This window comes from Canis lupus, chromosome 20 (genome assembly GCF_048164855.1).
Source record: "Canis lupus baileyi chromosome 20, mCanLup2.hap1, whole genome shotgun sequence".
Classification (NCBI taxonomy): Eukaryota; Metazoa; Chordata; class Mammalia; order Carnivora; family Canidae; genus Canis; species Canis lupus.
The window spans coordinates 10537817-10559054 of record NC_132857.1 but is presented as its reverse complement, the minus strand read 5'-3'; the positions used below and the strand labels follow the sequence as shown (position 1 = coordinate 10559054).

General features: G+C 35.6%; 1 protein-coding gene across 2 annotated transcripts in view; it reads left to right on the top strand.

Moving 5' to 3' along the window:
• Window positions 1-20503, top strand: part of PCDH10 (protocadherin 10) — a 61037-nt gene extending 40534 nt beyond the window's left edge. The window contains exon 5 of one of the 2 annotated variants that reach the window (XM_072788382.1): window positions 20012-20503. In XM_072788382.1, coding sequence (XP_072644483.1) covers window positions 20012-20079 — 68 coding nt within the window. In that variant the 3' untranslated portion in view covers window positions 20080-20503. Of the gene's footprint in view, window positions 1-501; window positions 6703-20011 lie in introns of those variants that run through there. The other variant, XM_072788384.1, reaches the window with a different exon arrangement.
• The last annotated feature ends 735 nt before the right edge of the window (window positions 20504-21238 follow it).

Here is a 21238-nt window from a genome sequence, read left to right as displayed (position 1 = left end):
TTTAACTTTTTAGCTACATAAGTATTTTCTGGAACAGTTTTCTGTATCATATATTGATTTAATATATATAACTTGACTTTATTGAACTAAACATATAGCCAGTTGTTCATAGGTATTATAAAGACCTGCTCTAGAATGTTTAAGGGCCATACATTTTTTCCCTCTCCTCTGATCGTGCCTAAGTAGTGAAGTAGGGATTGTCTTCTATGTCACTTAAAAATGTTAGTCTCCACATGACTGGTGGTCCGTATATAAAGTATACATCTCTCATGCAAGACTGATTTGTTAAAATATCAAAATTGTCATTCCCAGAAAGCCAAGCACCAGAATAACCTGACCATGAGAAACCAAGGTTAACACTGAAGTATTTTGACACTACATGGGTCTGTACAGGGACACAACTTATTTCCAACTGTATTTGTTTCTTTCACAATAACATGCAATTCTAAACTCCAAAACCCAGGCTCCTTTTCTTAGAGTATTTTTCTTTCTTTTTCACAGCACGGAAAAGGATATGCTAGTCAATTCTACAGGATTTACCTGAAGCAGCATGATTTGCACAAAGTCGACCAACAAAAGCATCAACTTTTCAACTTCATTATCTTGGCCATCCAGTTAGTTGTGTGTAACTGAGTATTAGATTGCCGGCGGAGTCATCGTGGCCAATTATAGGACCTGATTGCTCTCAGCAGGCCTGAGAAATGAGTTGAAATGTGCAGAACTGTAGAAACTTTAGAGGCAACTGATTTTGCCTCTCCGATCAGTGTGTGCCTGTTTACAGCACTATATATCTTTCTCTCTCCAAATGTCACTGAGCCCTTTAGATGTTTATATTCACCACGAGAAGCCAGTCATAAAGATAAAGGAAATTTGTGCATTATAAATGCAATATCACTGTTTTAAACTTGACTGTTTTATATTATTTTTGTGTGATCAAGTGTTCCCCAAACTATTCCAACTTTACAAGAGAGATTGTGATTATGTTCTTTTCACCTGTGGGTTATAAAAAATGTTGTATTCTGAAGACCCACAAAATATCAAAGACATTCTGTAGTTTATACACCGTGTTGCAAAGTGTTTACTGTACTATTTCAAAGCTTCTAAATAAATATAAAATATATATATTATATTATATAATTTTCCTAAAATGTGGTACAACTCAGTTGGTTTTTAAATGGATTCATACAGTCCACATCATATAGTAAAGTAAAAGGTAATTCAGGGTCCCAAAGATAAACTTATTAAGAAAAAAACAATCCTTAATAATTTCCTCCCAATTTTCATATCTTATTCAGCCCTGTTTTTCCTTGTTTAAAAGAAAATGAAGCTCTAAGCTACAAAATTTTGTCAAGAACTCGTACTGAATTTTCAATGCCAAAGATATAGCTGTCGATGTTATCAGAAGAGCACTGAACATGTAATATCAAAATATCTAACAATCTACATTCTTTCGATTCTATTTCTATGGCTTTGAATTTAGAATCGTTTAAAGCTTTTATAAAGAATCTATAAATTCATCAGTATTTGTGGTTAGGAAAAAACAAAAACAAACACTGGGTGTCTGTACATTTTGTGATGTAAAACACGTCATTAAGATTACTATTTTAAGAAGTCCTCAACCACATGACTCACACAGAATTTTATTTTACATAGTTTTGCATAGTTTTGTGGCTCCTAATAACACACGAATATCAAATTCATTTATAACTCTATATGAATATATAGAGATATGTTGATATCTGAACTGGTAAAGAGTAACTATAAGATACAAGGATCTCTAAATTTAAAATAAATAAATTTGGAGATAGAAGCATGGTACATTATTGCTTCAGTATTATCTTACATATGAAAGTTTTATCTCTTAAATATAGTCAGTGTTTTATTAATAAGAAACATCCTCATGAGTCAGCTTTGAAAGGTTAAGCTTGCCTCTTGTTTTTAAGTCAATGAAGTTAATTATTAAATCCATTAAGATGTATTTTCTTTTCTTTTACCTATTTTTTTCTTTTTTCCTGCTGTTGTTGATCGCTTAACTAAGAGAGATATTATAAGAGAAAAGAATTCTCATAGCTCCCCTTAAAAAAGCCTTCAATATATTTGAATGTTTGCCCAATCCAAATCACAAATCAATTTGGCAATATTTACCTTCATCGTCAAATGATCTTATGAATTCAGGATATTTTGAGCTGTGCTATATTATTAAAGAACAGATTAAAACTTAACACATAAGAAATGTTTCCCACCCACTCCATTTTATGGTCACTTAAATGGGAATATTTTCCTTCTATTTAACATTAAAATGTATATGTATATTCATAAGTCCTTGATATGTATATATTTGAGTGGCATTTTGTCATCACTCATTTGACTGTTATCAAATTATAGATATTAATATGTCATAATCCCAATCATTTTATATACTGAAATAATATATGTAATGTTCCAGCCTTTTGGGGACCCTTTGAAAATATATAAAACTAATCCATCATATATGACACAAAAAGCACACGCATTCACATAGCTGCAGCAGTAACATTTTCTCAAACTTTTGGCACTACTACATTAATATTTTGAATGATAAACTATTTTAGTAAGGATATGTTTCTATATAATTTAGCTGGAAAAACGTCTGTTTGTTGTAATTACTTTTTAAACAAGAAAATGATTTTCTTGTTGAATCACTCTGCTTTAATTAAAACCTTTCATTCATCATTTTACAATTATGGGGGAAAACACACATCCATCTGCTTTATCACATGCATTAAAAATAAGATTATACTCACTTCAAATATTATAGTTATATTCATTCATGCAACTCTAAGAAAGTTTCTTTAATTATTTAGCCTTTTATGTCAATTTATATAATCTCCCTTGAACAAATGTCTTATGCCATATATTTATGCATTAGTTTTTTTATATGTCATAGTAACAGTTCTCCTAATTTGCATTTAAATTCTTAAATTATATCGTTAATCTCCAAAAACAAACAACAAAAAACAAAGAAGTTTTACCTAATTTGTGGGAAAAGTAGAATTACTTAAAACAAAATACCAAATGTTTAGTTATTAATCAATTATCTATTGCATCCAGAATAAATCAGAAATTACAATAGAGTAAGGATATCACCTAGCAATTGGCTAAAATGTTATTTACCAATGATGAGGGACTCTAAAACAGAAAAATGCAATCCACCGATAATAAGGTGTCAAAAAAAACACTTATTAGATTAGTATGAAAAGGAATTTTAAAATAGTTTTTCTGTTTAATCTAGTCATCCTAATATCCAATTTTACATCATTTTATAAATATCAAAGGAAAATAATATCTAAATTATTAGTCAATATTTCATCAGTAAATTATTTCCAAAATGAATAATCATGGCATTTACTCCTTGATAACATGGTTAGTTAAAAGTAGTAAAAACGTCTAACTATTTTCCTGTGGAAATAGTATCTTAATGTTTCAAAGGTATGTCAAACGACAATTTTTTAGAAATCTTTTATCCACATGTAAAATTCTAATTTTTACCTTGTGAACATAATTCTGTGAAATCATTTTAAATCCGAAATTTAAATACCACATCAGAATTACTTTGCAGACATAATGGTATCCCTGTAAGTGTATCATCTTTCTTGGGAAATATGAAGGAAATATGTACATTCTGTTTTTTGAAGATATTAAATGCAATGCCTTTATCAAACATTGCAAATAAGTGCTATAGTAGAAGATTTAAATATTTTCATTATTCATCCTCTTGCTTCATTTCTTAATAATGTTATAATTTGCCAGCAGATCTCCTGTAACGTAGAAACTCTCCTACTTCTCCGATAAAGGAACAGAAACCCTCACAATTCTCAACATAAACTTTAATAACTGCATGTAAATTGTATCATTTCACCTTACCAAAGTATTTGCTGGAGTAAAGGTACTATTTAATATAATTACTCAGTCAGAATATTGCAAATGTTAGGCAGGATAATGAAAATTGCTTACAGTACTGACTGATGAGAGAACTGTTAACTGTCATTGCATGTGGTTTTCTTTCACCCCTTCATATTTCTGTGTGTGCTTTGAATACCCGAGGAACTCAAAAATATTTAAAACATTGGTATACTTGATAATTTTTCTGAAAATCCTATATTTTTCATATTGCAATTTCTTGGGTTCTTTATCTTTTTCAACTCTAATTTTGTAGTGGTAAAGGCTTTGCACTTAACATCCTTTTTATGTTCCTTTTTAACAAGGAAAAACAGAAAATGACAAAATTCCATATTTTTTACACCATGGAATAGTAAAATTATTTTATATATTGTTAGCACTTCAAGGAATTACCCTCTGCTAGGTTGAACAAAATCCTTATACAGTAATTTGTGAAACTACTGTTCAATAGAGTATTTTTTTTTCTTCTAAAACTTGGCGTAGGTTTTAGATTATAGCATTCTATGAGAATGCTGGTAGATGGGTGCCGCCAGAGTATTGCAGGCAATAATATGACTAAAATTCTAATACTTTAGTGTGCATGCATGTATTTCTAATCACTGTTATTTTTTAAGTATTTGTAAAATTAGAAAAATGACTTTTATTTCTTGAAAACTTGTCACATGCTTAGTTTGAAGTTTTACACACCAGATGTTTTTGAGTTGCATGAAAATTTTGCATTAATGATGCAAATATTAAAATTTCACATGAGACTCAAAAATGTCTGAATGCTAGAACTCAGACTTCCAATACATCCGTACATCATAGAGCTGAAAGTAAGCAGGGAATTTCAGCTCTAAACACATTTTCAAGACAGTTATCTGTGAGTGAAAACAGGGTATTATAATAAAAGATGAGTTTAAATCTTAACTATAGTGTTTGTTACTGTGAATGCTATAATAATACATAAGTAAAATGAGTGTAAATGTAATATATTATTTTATACTGCTGTATACATATGAAATAAATAAAACTAGGATACATATTATGCCATTTTTCCATGCATCGATCTTCCACTGACGCCTGTGGGAGCTTTGAATAAAAATCAGTGGCAAAATATGGCCCTAAGTTTAAAAACAACTAATGCTGATTTAGTAGTTTTAGTCTTAATATAACAGGTCTAAGGGGACATCTGTTCAAAACTGAGTCTCATTCGAAGAAACATATGCTAGGTTTAAAGGATTTCATGATATTTATACTTTTGAAAGTAGACATTTAGTTCCATATGATTCTCATGATACCCACAATGAATATTTTAAATATATATTTTTCCCACCTAATGTTATATTTTCTTTTTAATTTTTTTGATTCGTAGTAATACCAAGGGTCCACAAGGAATGATATAGAAGTTGTACACAGGATATGAGTGCCTTCAAGCAATAAGAGGAAAACGTTTTATCTAAACTTTTAGAAAGAAATTATTTCATATTTAAAGTCAATGGAATCCTAAGAAAAAATAAAATACAGAAGGGTATCACTATTCGAGAAGAAAATATAAATTATAGATTTTTATAATGTAAGAATAATCTGAATGAATCTTGCAGAAATTTACATTCTGAAACAGTTAAAGGTAATAGAAGAAATGTGCTTTGTAATTTCATATGTGGTTTACGTAACTGATTTTCTTGAGTTCAGACTATACATATCTGGACAGAAATTCATTTTGTGAAGAGACAAGGGATAGGACTAGAAATTTCTCTTATTTGGACATCGAATAAAGCCAACCCTACGGTGGAAAAGAAATAATTGAAATATGCAGGAATGATGATTCTCAATAAAATGTTGACAGCTATAACTACAAGTTACTTTTCTCCCCTAGACCTGTACCTCCTATTCCTCACTTTTACCCTTTCTAGGAATCATATCACAGACTCTTCTATTTAAGCACTATTATGAATTTTCAGACATAAAAATTAAATATTATTAATTACACACCTATATTAAGGCCCAACAATAAGGGGAGGTAAGAATGCCTGGTAGTAATATCTACCTTTATGAAAGTTCTAGTTTACTTTGAGAACCAAAGAAATAATAGGAAAATATTAAATAATTAAATGATCAAATAATTAAGTAATCAAAATTTTGGTCAAAAACCAACTGTGGGTCACGAGAGTAATTCAATGTATTAAGATGAAAACTTAAAAACAAAACTATAGGTAAATAGAATAGAAAAAATGTAGAGTAGAAGAGTATAAAAAAGCATCACTCATGGTAAAAATAAATAATTGTTTGTGAAACATTTTTTCTGATACATGTGTGAAATAGGTCACAATGTGAAATATATTTCTTGCTGTGAATCATTGCCCAAATGTTTGAAAAACACTACACCATATGATCACTCTTTCAAATTTAAATTTATTTAATGCTGTAGAAAGTCAGGGAAGATCTTTTTAAAAAGTTCTTTCAAATCTGAATCTTGATCTTTAGCTTTGTAAAATATGAAGTACACTTAGCTGTAAAAGTCTTATGAGAATTAAGTGAACTGACATATGTGAAATGCATAGCACAATGCTAATGCATATTAGTTGGTGTATTTTATTATTAATATCATTTTTCATCCCTTTATCGCTATTCTTAATTACCAAAAGTATGGAATATAGTCTACAAATGGAAATCAATCCTTTCACAAAACTCCAGACTGCTTCCAAGTTGTATTTAAGCAGTGCTTATTGCAAATTCTCAAGATTAAAGTTGACTTGCCTTTGGCATCTGCTCATCAGCTCAGTTCAACTTTGCCTCTCTATTTATTGGTGGTATGGAGTCAAGGAAATAAAACTCACAGCTTCTGAGTTCCAGTCATTTCCCTTTTGCAACTCTCAAACAGCCCTCTATTCCTACTATGAAAAATATATATGTATGATTGCACTAGGATATATTTACCTGATTTTTTTTCCCTCAACCTCCAATGTGCTTTTTGAATAACTTTCTATTTCCATGCAAATAAATGTTTGTTGGAGTTACTGAATAATTGACAGAATGATATTTTTTGCATACGACTTATATTATAAATTGAATTTGGGCAGTGTGAAATAACAAAAAATCAACTGAGTAAATTTTAAAGATCTGACTGGCTTCATCGAACAATTCATAAATCAGGCAACATCCCATGTGGCAGATAGAAGAGAGCTCCAAAGGGCTACAGAAACGGAAAGGTTTTAAAGCCAGGACAAGGGAGTTATAAACAAAATAAAGGATTATTTCAGGCAAGGTCATCTCCCTTTGGGGGATAAAAGGGTCTTATTATGTGGATTACTTCACTGGTGGTGAGCAGAACATTCCAGGCTGATTGATTAAGATTGCATTCCTGGGGAAAGTTGAAACTGCAATTAGGTTAGGAATAAAGCCCCCATTTGGTGATGTGGGCCTAGCAGAAGTGACTCCATTTTGGACCTGTGGTTTCCTTTTTAACAATTCCTTCCTTTGATCAGACTGTCAGCTTGACTGAGAGGTGTGATCAAAATTCAAGGTATTAGCACCACTCTCAGCTACCGCCTGGCAGCCTCTGTTGTTTCTTTTTGTGGAATCCATAGGTCACAGTTCCAGGTTCACAGTCCTTAAATTTGCCATTCTCTTTGCTTCTTTTCTGGAATACCAGTCTTAGGGAGATCATTTTCTTGGTGGTTAGCAGCTGTGAACGTACATTTAAGGCTTTTGAGAGAATACAATGCACTAGGGAGATTATTATGATTTTAATAGGATAATTTTTAATGTTTGGAATGAACTTTGGAGCCATGGTCTATAAATCCCAAACCAATCAAAATCAAATAAGTCAAAGAAAGACCCCCACTAAAGCAGTCACCTTTTTAAGCCAAATGGCTTGCTCAGGGATCTCTATAACAGAGTTTCACCTTCTCCAGAAGTGTTAATCCATGGGGAGCAGGTGGTGTTTGCCACAATCCAGACACCTGCTCACTCAGCTAATGGATAATTGAGGGCTATCTTATTATCAAGAACAACTTTGGTCAGAAAGGCTAAGGATCCTTAGTGGGTAGCTATTATCTTAGCAACAGATTCTACTCTACCTTCAAAAATAAAGGAGAGGTTTCTTATCATATTCTCATTGACATTTATCCCTAACCAGGGAAGTATGGCCCTGCCAAAGGGAGCACATCCTGAGTCATGAATGCCTCCTGGGAGGTCCTTTCTAGCTAGATGGTGTAAATTCAGGGGAACCAGCTAATGAGATGTCTTAGTTAGTTTGTGGAAAATTAGGGGTACAGTTGGATAACCTAAGTGGTATTGCCCCGGTATGCACCACAGCCATCTAGGTATTCAGGTCCAAAGAGAATGGTGAGCACCATAGACAAAAACAAACCCAGCTAGGGCACAAACCATTCCCATTAAGGAAGTCCTATTAATGGATTCATTCATGGAGATTGGTGCATTTGCCCCTTCACTCCAGGGGTCAATTAGGTTTTCAGCACATTCAGAGAATAAATCTTGCAGCCTAAAATAAAAAGTTATTCTGAATACCTTGCAAAGATGGGTGCTGCTGGAGAGATCTATTAATGCAGGGGAGGCCAGAGCTGATCTAGACACTCAAGGGAATGTGAGAGTGTGATTATATGAAGATTTACATAGGTATATGAGTTTAATTGCATAACTACAGTTATAATTGGAGAAAAGAAAAAAACAAGGCACTGGATGTTCTGTTCATAATAGTTGAACTTGTTAAAAGACTTCTAAGAGGGATTGACTGAAGCTTGGGATGACCATCACCAATGGTCTAGGAAGTATAGATGAGGATGTTAGCTCTCCAGGCCAATGCCAGAGTGAAGAAAAGAAAGAGAAGAAAATAGCTTTCATGTTCAGTTAAAGGATGAAGTTTTGACCTGGTGTCTTGAGTGGAAGAAGTCTACACGAATGTCAGCTACTTGTATTCCTTGTCAGTTTGAGTCGGGGGTCTTCAGTATCTGTACTGGACCAATTGTCGAGTAAAGCCTTCTTTGGATGTGAGATGTGTACCATGGACTCAGTGCCTTCTAGTTTTGCAGCGGTGTCGGTGGTGAGAGTGCTTGTAAATCCCTTCTAGTGGAGCTCATGGGGAGTCCTCTGATGATGTTTCCAGAATCATATCCAGTGGCCAGACTTCAGGTCTTTAGATAATGACTAACAGGATCTTTTGAATTGGGATTTGGGAAAGCTTCTTTAACCTGTCGATACCCTTTAGCCTAAGACATTAAATACTTATAGTAGCTAGCCATACTAGCATGCAACAAGGGATCAGCAGAAAGTTGTATACCAATAGACATTGGTCTACTGATGACTATCTCATGTAGAGTTAGTTTATGTTTCCCAAAGGGGGTCTGTGAATAGTCAGCGAAGCCAAAGGAAATACCGTAGGTCAAGGGAGTCCAGTAGTTTCAACAAATATGGAGATTTTGAGTTTGACGATCCCATTAGTTTTCTCAACCTTGCTTGATGATTGAGGATGACAGGGACAGTAATGATTCCTAGAAGTTTGCAAGGTTTTTGTTAAGGCTCATACTATTTGTCTAGTGAAGTGGGTGCCTCGATCACTGGAGATTGCAGAAGGAAATCACCAAATGAGAAACACATTCTCTAATAATTTCTTTCCACTGTGAGCATCAACCTGTGGCAGGGGAAAGCTTCAAACTATCTGGAAAACATACATAAAATAACAAGTACATATCAATATAACCCACACTAACTGGCAATTGAATGAAGTCCAGCTAAAGTGCTCAAAAGGACCAGAGGGAGTAAGTCCAAGACCCTGTTGGGACAAAAACAGTATCTCCAGGATTATGAACTTGACAGGGTAGATGTTGGTATTAAACTGTTTGCACATTATTTTTTTAATTAGTTATTCATGAGAGACAGACAGACAGAGAGAGAGAGAGAGAGAAAGGCAGAGGGAGAAGCAGGCTCCATGCAGGAAGCCCAATATGGGACTCGATCCTGGAACTCAAGGATCACACCTTGGGCGGAAGGCAGGCATTCAACTGCTGAGCCACCCAGATGTCCCATGTTTGGACAATTTTTAAAAAGTTGCTACACCAATGTCTATTCATAATTTGAGTCATCTTAAAGGCACCATGGAGGATAAAGGAATGCAAAAACTGAATTTTGAGGTTTACTAGGGAGCCAGGAAAAACTGTTATCTTGGGTTTCCCATAGCTCCAACTGTTTACTTAATTTATAGCCACTGTTTGCCCATCTTATTTTTTTTCTGATTCAGGAGCAGACAATTGCTATGTCATAAGAACGCCAGGGTGACAAAAGTCTGGCAATGAGGGGTTATTTTTTTGCTGAAACAGAATGGAGTTCAGTCCTGAGTTGCAACTTTTATAGACTCTTGTTGCTGTCTGTGCATGAAAGTTAGCTAGAGCATTTCCCTGGTATTCAGGGTCAGTCCTTTTAGTGTGGGCTTCAATTTTGATGACAGCAATTTCAGAAGGTAAAAGAATAGCAGTAAGAAGATCATTTACTTGTCTGTTTTTTGATTGGGGCCTGGTTATGGTGTTACTATCCAGTAAGGAAGGACTACTTGGGAGGGAGAATCTCCCACGGGGTAAGTCGCCTCAACAGGCAGAGCCCCAGTCCCCAATGGTTCTAATTGTAGACTTCTTGAAGTTGTCATTTCTTAGCTTGGCAGACAATGTTCTCTAGAGCTGGCCTTGGGTTGTTCAAAATTGTTTTATTTTCCTCTTTTTAATTAATCAAAATATTTAGTTCTTTATTATGAAAACTAGGTTTTTAAACTTATCACCAAAATAAAGCAACTCATATTAATCTGTGATTAAATTAGTGTTTCTAAAAGGGCACTTGTATGTTTAAGGGAACTAGATTAATCCATGTAAAAACTTCTATTGAGAATATTGTGTAGATGAAGACACTTTTTGTTTTGCTTCATCATACATATTTACTTGTCTTTGAGAGCAGTTGCTAATCCTTGGGTCATTGCTCACCTAGTTTGCCTGGGAATAAGAAACATTTAATGAATGTTGCAATTATCTAATTTGGAACACCATCTCCATGCTCTTGCTTCCTTTATCATTGTGAGTGACTCTTCTCTTAGTCATGAAAAAAAGGAAAGAAAACAAGCACTGGTGTGGTAATGCATAAGCCTAAAATTGAATTTTATTCTAGAAGTGTGAGGATGTTTAATATTCTCAGTTGTGTTTCTAATTAATAATGGAATCAGTGGCCAACTTCAAGGTTTTCTGGTAATACATTTCTCTCAAAATTGGTATCTGAGTGTGTGTGTGTGTGTGTGTGTGTGTGTGTGTGGTGGGGAAAAGTATTAACCAACACAAAAGAGACTCATGGAGGAATGCATGAAGAAAATCATCTTATAGGCAAACATATACATTTTGTGCCACTCTATTAATTAATCTTTAGACTATTTAGAATGCCTGGTTGGAAAGTAATGGTATATTTCATCTTCAACAGGCTGGCATGGGTTTTTCCATACGTGGGCCATCAATGATCAATTTCTTCTGGCACCGTGTGGTAACCACTCTTATTTTATGCTGGGCTACACAGACCACAAAGGGACAATGCAATGGTCATAATAAAATATACCAAGTAAGTTGACTTAGAGAAAAAAAGTGAGAAATAAGAGAGGATAAAGAGGGAGAGAGAATACAACCAATTGTCTTGCCTCACTCTCCAGTAAATTTTAAGAGACTGAGAAGCAGTTATGATTTTTAAAGTTCACGTAGTCTCATACATACGTAAGTTAAAACAAGGAGAAAACTAATGAAAATGAACAATGGTTGGGCAATGCTAGCGAAACTATAGTAAAGAATGAGATAAAGTGATATACCTTAGGAAGGACTAAAACAGAGAAAGGCTATATAAATTTTGTTTTAAAATATAGGAACACCCAACTATCTCATTGGGATGCTTCTGTAGATATGTGTAGGTGTGCATTCTATACATCCATTGTTTCTCTGACAAAGGATGTACAGATTTACATGATAGTGTTGCAAATATTTTAAGGTTAAGGTGTCTCAGTGATCTTAAGAAAATGCACTTGCAATTATAGGGACTAGAACAGGGGGAAAACTGGAAATGCCACTAAGGGATCATGCAGAAGCATGTGACGCTGGCATAAGATTAAAGGAACCTAGATGACAAGTTTACAACACTCTGTTTATTAGTCAAGAGTATTGCTGCTGAGGTGGAGTGAATGATATTGGGCATTTTTCAAGCTTAGATATAGTTTGAATGTAAGACTTCCTCTAACACTCCAGAAGAGTCTATTCCAGTATTAGATATAATAATAATTAAAATATGAAAATAAATGCTGCAAATAATGTTGCATTATGATTTAGAGGATGTTATGAGGTAATTCATAACAATAAAAAAGAGAAAGAAAAACAGAAATTGGGGTAATGAGAGACCCACTGTTGTAAATCTCTAGCTAGGAAGCAAGTGAGCACAGGTAACTTAGAGACTGGACTAGTACACATGGAGGAGGAAGGACAGAATGGAGAGACACAGTTCAAAAAACAAATAGATGGTGCTTCCTCCCTGATGAGATGGTCAGCTGACTGATGAGGGAGAGGGAGAAATGATATGACTGGGGTTTTCATTTACCAGAGTGGATCGTGCTGCCTTTAAGCACACAACATAAAGGGAAGAAAAGGGCAATCTTATTTGTAGGAGGGCTTGTTAATTTTCTCTTTATTACTCAATTTTTTAAAAAGGTTTTATATTTATTTATGAGAGACACAGAGAGAGGCAGCGATACAGGCAGAAGGAGAAGCAGCCTCCCTATGGGGACCCCAATGTGTGGGACTCGATCCCAGGACTCTGGGATCACGACCTAGGCTGAAGGCAGACGATCAACCACTGAACCACGCAGATGCCCCTATCACTCAATTTGTGCTAGCTGCTTGCTATCCAAGTGGAACTTGAACTGCATTATATTTAAAGATATTCAGAGAATTTTAGATTTTTACCATTTTATCAAATGATAGTCAGTCTCATGACCTGAGCCAAAGGCAGACACTTAACTATTTCAACCACCCAGGTGCCCCTAAATTATAACTCTTAAGTTGATTTTTTTCCTTATGTTATTTGAAAATAATTCTATAAATATGTAATATGTAAATTAGAAATATTTTTAAAGATCCCCCCCGCCTCCCGTGCTACTTTGGCTAGTGCATATGCCAAAAGTGGTCTTGCCTAATTTAAAAAGGAGGCAGATTAAGTCAAAAACCTCTGGCTGTTTGTGTGACATGCATGATAGATACCACATAATAAAGAGGAAGACATATAAATAAAAATAAATATAGACATAATAATTGTTTTTAAAAAGCTATTTATTTTTCCTTTCCATCTGCTCAAATAACATTTTCAGCAAATATTTTTGAAAAAAGTCATAATACCTTCAAGTTGTTTGACCTGTATTCATCAACTCCCATCTAAATTCTATTAGCAATTAATTTTCTTTTCTTTTCGGTTCTTTTCTTTTTTCTTTTATTTTCTTCTTTTTTCTTTTTTCTTTTTTCTTTTTTTTTCTCCTTTTCCTCTTTTTCTTTCTCTGTGATCCTCACAGAATCATAGACTTTTAGTGCAGAGCAGGTCCTTGAAAATATTCTTGTCCTTAACATACCTATGAAGAAAATAGGACAAATATAGACCCACTGATGAAAGAACATAACCATAAACTTAATGTCCCAAGCCTTTATCTTGACTGAATTCTTAACCTGCACCAGGCTACATTTCTAGTCTCTGAGTCTTATTTTTACTTGAAATCCTAGGAGTAACTATATTTAAACATATAAAAATAAGTTATAGCATCTAGAACTACACTTTATATTTTTAAATTTCAATGCTCTCTCTATGCCACATGCTCATTTCTAAGGATGATTCTCATGTATAAGGCACCATGAAGTGTGGCCTAAGAAACTAGAGTCCTTTTATATTTAGAATAAAATGTTGTTTTAATATATGCATTTTTATTCCTTTTAACCAACATGTTATGTTGGCAGCGAATAAGCAAAACTGGAGTCAAGCTAATATGAGTACATGTTCCAGAGAAATCCCATTTAACAACTGCTACTTCACCAAGAATAGGTCTGAATCCTCTGTCTTGATAAAATCGTTATCATTCCAGCTAATACATTCACCCAACTTAGCTCAATTTACTTCAATTAATTTAATCAAATACTAAATGAAAAATAAGAAAGAGGGTAAAGGGTGATTTTCATTGTTGACTCTTCACCCTGTTGGTGAGGGAGAGATTTCCACCCTAGGGTTTGAGGATGGAGAACACATAACATAGGACACTGGACAGACAGACCAAATTGATAACAATTTATGAGTCAAATATTCTCACAGCCTGGGGGAGAAGGACACTTTACAGAACACAGGGCCACCTTTCTAAGAACTACGAGAAGCAGGCTTCTTTGGTATCCAGGGGTGGGGGCTCTTCCGTGTTTCCCACTGGAGGATGTGATCACGGAGAATTCAATGGAGCTAGCAGGGAAATGAAACCACACAACCTGAGAACCACACTCCTGGTCCCCCTGATAAGCAGAGCTGTTTGGCTCAGGGATCTTATCTTCAAGGGTAGAATGAAGACCTTGAGGATAGACCCTCCAAGGCACTCCCAGATATGCCAGATGTCAAGGTAGCACATAATATTGGCCTTTAATTTTAGTCCTTATACCGTGATTGATTCCTTGATGTCTTGACATCAGTTTTTACCTTGGTGATGAACTGAGACTTCTAGGTAGCAGAAGTACCTCTCCAGGACATGAAGTAGGCACTTGACCAGGAGGAAGACAGTGTGATGAGAAAAACAACTATTTTGAGTTGCTGCCTAGGCATTTCACAGTACAATTACCCTGCTTATGCACACAGTCTGGATGTTCAGATAAGGACCAGAGCTTCAGATTCCCACCAGAAGTTCCCGCTTTGCTTTTCCTGGGGCACCTTTTAAAATAGTGAAAAGTCAGTGATGTCTACCGCAACCATTGTCTAGGTGTTTGTTACCCTGCTCTCTCATCTCCTGCTTACTCATGGCCTGGGACAGGGGACTGTCTTTTCCCTCCCTCCCTGAGATCTGTAAGCAATGAAACCTTGTGACTTTATTTCTTTTGTGTGAGTGTATTGAAACTGTATTTTTGATCAAAATGACCCTGGGTTCATTTCCCCAAAGTGGGTGCTCGGATACTGAGGAGCTATCTGCCAACCTTGTGGGGATGGCTTTTGCCTCCTCATTCAGCAGATCATAATCCGCATATCTTTAATTTGATACATCAGCTACGGGCCCCCAACACAGAGAGTCACAAAGTGAGGTGACCTTCAAAAACGTGAACTTTAAAGGTGTTTCCTTTATGGCCAATAAAGGAAATTGAGGAACTCATCTGGCATTAGCACAGGGAGTACATGTCCCCAGGGGATGTGGATTTAGATTAATCCATGCCTGTGGCAATAGCAGAGGGTTATTTGCTTTCTTTGGAATTCTTTGAAGGGGTCATTAAGCCTCTCATTTAAACTGGCTGCCTGGGGTCTACAGGGGACATGGAGATGTATTGAATGTCTTCTTCAAGAGCCCAACATTGTCTGTTTTGAGAGGTGAAATTAATGCTTTGGTCAGGATCAATAATCTCTGAAATTCCAAAGGGAACAATAGGAGTGTCCTGGTGAGGCCTTGAATTGTGGCCTCAGTACAGTTAGTGACATCTCTTACCTTGATTTATATTTTAGGTCGCAGTGAGACAAGAGGTTCCCAAAGTCCTTTACCTCCAGGGAACAATTCTTATATAATACACCAAGAGTTTATAACAATGTACATATGGAGCCATTTTCTGACCAGGTTATCCAGTGCTAAGATGAATGCCTGATGTATGGTCAACTGTGCTGACCCTTAGAGCCTGCATTTATCAGGGACATCCTGGATGCGAAATGAAAAGCAGCAACATTCTACCAAGTTCCATCATATATAACAGTGGCAATATGGTCCATAAAGTATATAGGTTCTGATTAATTATTCACAAACTTGTTCCTGCAGGGCTCTCCATGTTGCTAAGGGGTCTGGGAGAGGGCTGACCTCCTCTAATACCATGGCATCTGGCCATGATCTGAGGAGTGGTGAGGCACTATTCTCCTTGGCTTTGCACTATTCACCATTAGAGTGGTGGCACCATTATATATGAGCATATATCAGGGAGCAGATAACATTAAGTACTGGGTACAAGTCCATCCCCAAATAATGGAGAGGTGACACAACTGCTGTTTCAATGATAAAGCCCCTAGCCAATGTGCCTGGGGCTTGTCATAGTGCTGCTAGTTACCAGCATGTCAAAGGGCTCATCTTCTAATCATGGGGCTTGGTTGCCCGGCTGGCTCCACAGATAAAAAGATTTTATTGGAGGTAAATTCTCACTCTGGGGACATTGCCTAACCACCTACCCCCCCCCCCCCCCCCGACAAAGAGACAGCTGTCTACAGCAGTTGCTGGGCTCCCAGACATCTTCCCTCACCTATCCAGAAGGATTGCATGGGGTCATAAGTTGCCTGTGGACTTCTGATAAAGGAGACAGACTGATATATGTGGTAGTTGTTGGCCATGTACTGAGAACTCTTCTGCAAACAGTCCATCATGGACTCTGAGCATCTATTCTTTCATGTCAAGCTGGCCATTATGCCTTGGGTCATGGAACCAGCACTCATTAGACCTGCACAGTTATCAAACGATCTGTTCTACAGACTGCAGTCAAATCTGACTCTCTGACATATCCCATCTGGAAGGAAGAGACCAACAGCAACTTATTCGTCACAGATAGTCACAGCCCTGGGGTGGAAGGTGGCAAGAAGGATGCTGTGCATGGCCACACGGGGTTGCACTCAGAAAGAGTGAACAGTCAGGGGCTGTAGGAGGCAGGCTTTGTGGTATCAAGGTGGTAAAGTGTTTCCTGGTTCTGCTGAGATAGGATTGGCTGTTTGAATTGGCTTGTTCTGCAAGCTAAGAAGGAACCAACACCTATCTTCTTCTCGTCCCCCTGAGAAGTAGGGTTGTCTGCCTAGGGTATCTTAACTTTGGGAGCAAAGTAGAGAGAAAAATTGGGGAGTTAGATTATTTGATGTTTTTCTAGTTGTGCTAGATATCAAGGCAACATATAAATTGGGCTTAATTTTGGTTATACAGTAACAGTGAACAGTTACACTGTTTGATAGGACCAAAATCCCTGAGAACCCTTGAGGAATTTAGATCTTGGTCAGGCTTATTTCAAGGCAAACTCGTCAGATATTAAGGTTAGGTTCTTTGAGAGGTTTTCCATATTGTCTTCCAAAGCAGAATATTTTTCCAAAGTGGAAACTAAATGTTTTATGAACATAGGCCCCCCATCTCCTATGGAAACTTATGGAAGGGTCTCTTTGTCATCAAGTTCTGAAATTTCATAATATCATGAGATTTGATGTAGATCTGTTTCCATCCGAATTGCAGATATTTAGTAAGCTCTTTCAATGTTTAAATGTGAGCTTTCAGTTTTGGGATATTTTATTGAATGATTGCTCTCATCATTTCTGCTCTTATTTTTTTTTCATCCTTTTTCTTTATCCCTTATTATTTGAATATTGAACCTCCTCAACTGACCTACCAATTTTCTCCACTTTTTCTTCTCCACTTTCTATGGTTTTTTTTTTTTTTTAATTTACTTTCTCAGAGATTTTCTTATGTTCATCTTCCGAACTTCTATTGAGGCTTTTATTTCTCTTTTTTATTTTTTTATTTTAAATCTAAGAGTTCTTTGTGTTTCCTTAATATTTCTCTTTAAAGGTATTTTGAACATTTTCCATGCATGCAATATTTTCCATGTATGCATTTTATCTTCCTGGAATAGTGTCTCTTTCCAGGAATTGATGGTAGAGATTTTTTTTCTTTTTTTTTCTTTTCTTTTTTTTTTTTTTTTTTTTTTGCAAATGTCTGGTGATGCTTAGCTGTATGCCCATAATTAAGAACAATGTTTAAAATGCTGAAAGTAAACTCTGCCCTTGTGTGAAAAGCTTGTTGAGTGTTTATCTATTGGGCGATCTTGCTGGATCATTTAATTAAGGAAACCCCAATGTCCATATATTTGGTATATATTTTTCTTCTTAGGCTAGTTAGAGATATTCAGAGAAATGTTTTCAGGTCTTCTGCCTGGAGGTATAAGCCTAAACACTTGCATTCTGAAAGTTAATTGGGGAAAGATGGCTGGAAGACTCAAGGGCCTACATTTCCTGGGTATGATGATCTCACATTAAACTGTACCTGCTGTCTTCCAATGTAGGCACCTCTGTCTTAACCTCCTTAGAGAATAAATCTCCTGTCTCCAACCAGAGGGGATAATTGATCACCTACATATGCACAGTCGTTGAGAGAAACCTAGGAGTCTAATTGCTTCTCAATGACATTTTTTGATCCTTCTTTTTATTTTTATATTCACTCCTACTTTAGAACTAATTTGTTCTATTAATTCCCGAGCCTTTGGAATATTCTGTGGGATAAGTCAGATTTCTTTCTACATACTCTTAACTTCTAGCTCAAGATTACATATTTTCAAAACTAGTAAATTGATAGCAACTTGCTAATCCATTTCCAAATTTCCAAAAGGTTGTTACAGTTGTTTGTTCTCTTGTTTCTTTATCTTTTACTTGTTCTTGTAGACTTTTCCATAGAAAATGTTCTTTTCTGTGAAGTTTTATGAAAAGCTAAAGGTCTGTGCATAAATTCATCTCCTCTCTCTTTTTAACTGGAAGTTTGAGAATAAGCTTTGCACACAGTGAGCTAAGTCTTATAACACAAAGTCATGAAAAAATCTGCTCTTAGATTATTGAGAGTTTGTGGGAGTCTTACTACAAGTACATATTTCTTTGTTGTTAGGACCATCTAGAAAGCACAGATGTAAAAAAGAATAAAAATAAATAAAAAAAAGAAAGCATAGATATGCTTCATATTTAGAAATTAATAATTTAAACATAAGATATACATAATTCTCTCATTACATATCAATAAGTGAAATTATAAAATATGATATGCAATTACTGTTTTCCCAAACGTGACTATTATGGTGATTTTTTTCACTTTTGGTTTGTAAGGAGTTTATCATTATCTTGAGTTCTAAAAATTTTAGATGGATAACAGTAAAACCAAATATGTGATAGGTATTGTTATATTTGATATAGATTCGAATGGTGATTACTTATTCAATTGGTTTTAAGGTTATAATTACGTATGAGAATACAATTTGAAACCTGATAGTGCTTTTCTCTTACATTGGTTTTATTCACCATATTATTCTACTTTGAATAGTGCCTGAAATTAGTGTCCAAATAGTATCAGGCAACTTGCAAGCTTTAGTACTTGAGGTCAATTTAATTACACTGTGCATGACAGAAACTAGGCCATTTGGGTATTGCCTTTGCCACCAGCAATTGACACCTGAGTGTTAATGAGCTGGTAATTAAGAGCTGGCACATACAGACACATTTTACTGTTTGGGACCAGGATAACCATATGCTACATAACTTCGGTGCTAAGTATTTTGTTAGCTTCAGAATTTACACAACTAATGTTTGTGAGGTTTTTTTTTCTAATCTTCCTTTTGCCGTAGGGGGAAAAAAAAGATTAACAAAGAGTTACTTTAAAGATTAAAGTAACTGTACTTGTCATTTTCAAGTTATGAAACATTCTAAAACTATGGAGGTCATATTTGGAGAGCAAATATTTGGAAATAATAAGTTTGTGGAGTAGCAATTACTTTTGGTTTAAAACCACATTTAGTGGACTTCTATTTTGAAAAGTCTTTTTTAATATAAAAAAGTACAAAAGCAACCTAACGTGAATGTATATATATGTAGGGTAGGCAGCCTCTGGGATGGCCCATCATGATTATCACGTGCTGCTACTGAAGTCTTTAAGTACCTCGCTTCTCCTGAAGGTAGTTGAGATATGGAACCCAATTCTATGAAACAGAATGTCGATCTAATGTTAGATTATAAAAGGTGATATTTTCCATATTGGGAATCTTCTTGTATACTCTCTCATTCTCTTTTGGATTGCTTGCAGAGATGTGGAGGCAGCTCTGTGGTGAGACCCATGTGGTGCGAGATCGAGGCCTATCAACAGACACATGAGCGAGGTCTGAAGCAGACTCCCTTCCCCAAGTTGCATCTTCAGAGGAGACCACAGCTTTTGCCAACAGCTTGAGTGCAATCTCAAAAGAGCCCTTAGATTAGAGGCTCCCAGTGAAGTGCACTAAGAGCTTTGAATCATACAAGTTTGGAATATATTGTTTTCCAGCAACAGATAACTAATATGATATGGAAGTGAGAATCCTATTGTCTGCCACAGCAATATGAATTATTGATTTTTCTGATGTGATGTGTATAATCAAACAATATGTATAATGTACATGCATCATTTCTTTGCCTTCCTCTCCAATTTTCAGTTCTCCTTTCTTCCTCTTCTCCTCCCTACCTCACAAGAAAGTCCCCATCACTTTCTTGATTAATCTTCTATTGGTTTAAAAAAATAAAACTGTTCTCATCAGATGAAAAATGTATTAACTTTTGTGAATTTTAGTTGTGGGAATTACTTCTAATTTTCTTCTTTGAAAGAGTTTGCTTTTCCATCGAACCCTCTGTAGGACATAGAGCCTTTTATATGCAGATTGATATAATTATGCTTTGAAATAGCTTTGAATTCCCTGTAGCTTAAACTGAGAACATGAAAGGCCAAATGTTATATCGAACTGAAGGATATGAAAGTGCACGTACATCAATCCAAAATGAGATATAGAAATGAACAGCTCTTTACACAGTGATGTCAGTTTTTGACAGATTATTGAAGGATCTTTATAACTGCCGAGACTGCTTTGGGTAGCATGAAAACTCTGCTTGGGGATAGTCTTATCAGTTTGTATTTTTTATTCTTTCAATACCAAAAGGTGAGTAGATGTTAAGTGAAACAACAGAAATACTCTCTGACAAAAGCTTTAACTCTCTTCCCAAAGATGACATCTGGCCCCACATGGTAAAACATAGTGTGATGCGATGATGGAATCATCCACCCAATCTGTCATGCTAGCGATGGCAGCCTAGATGAGGAGGTTACATTTTAGGATGTCGACAGGAAACCCACTTGGCAATCGTTACCTCTGTAGAGATCCCAGTGACAGACAAGGGTCTCTTCTGCACAGGAGGGAAGTTTATTGTGCCCGTGACAGACATGTCAAGAGGATTTAAGGCGCCCACATTCTTTCTTGTAACTAGCAGGAAGATAAAAGGATAAAAG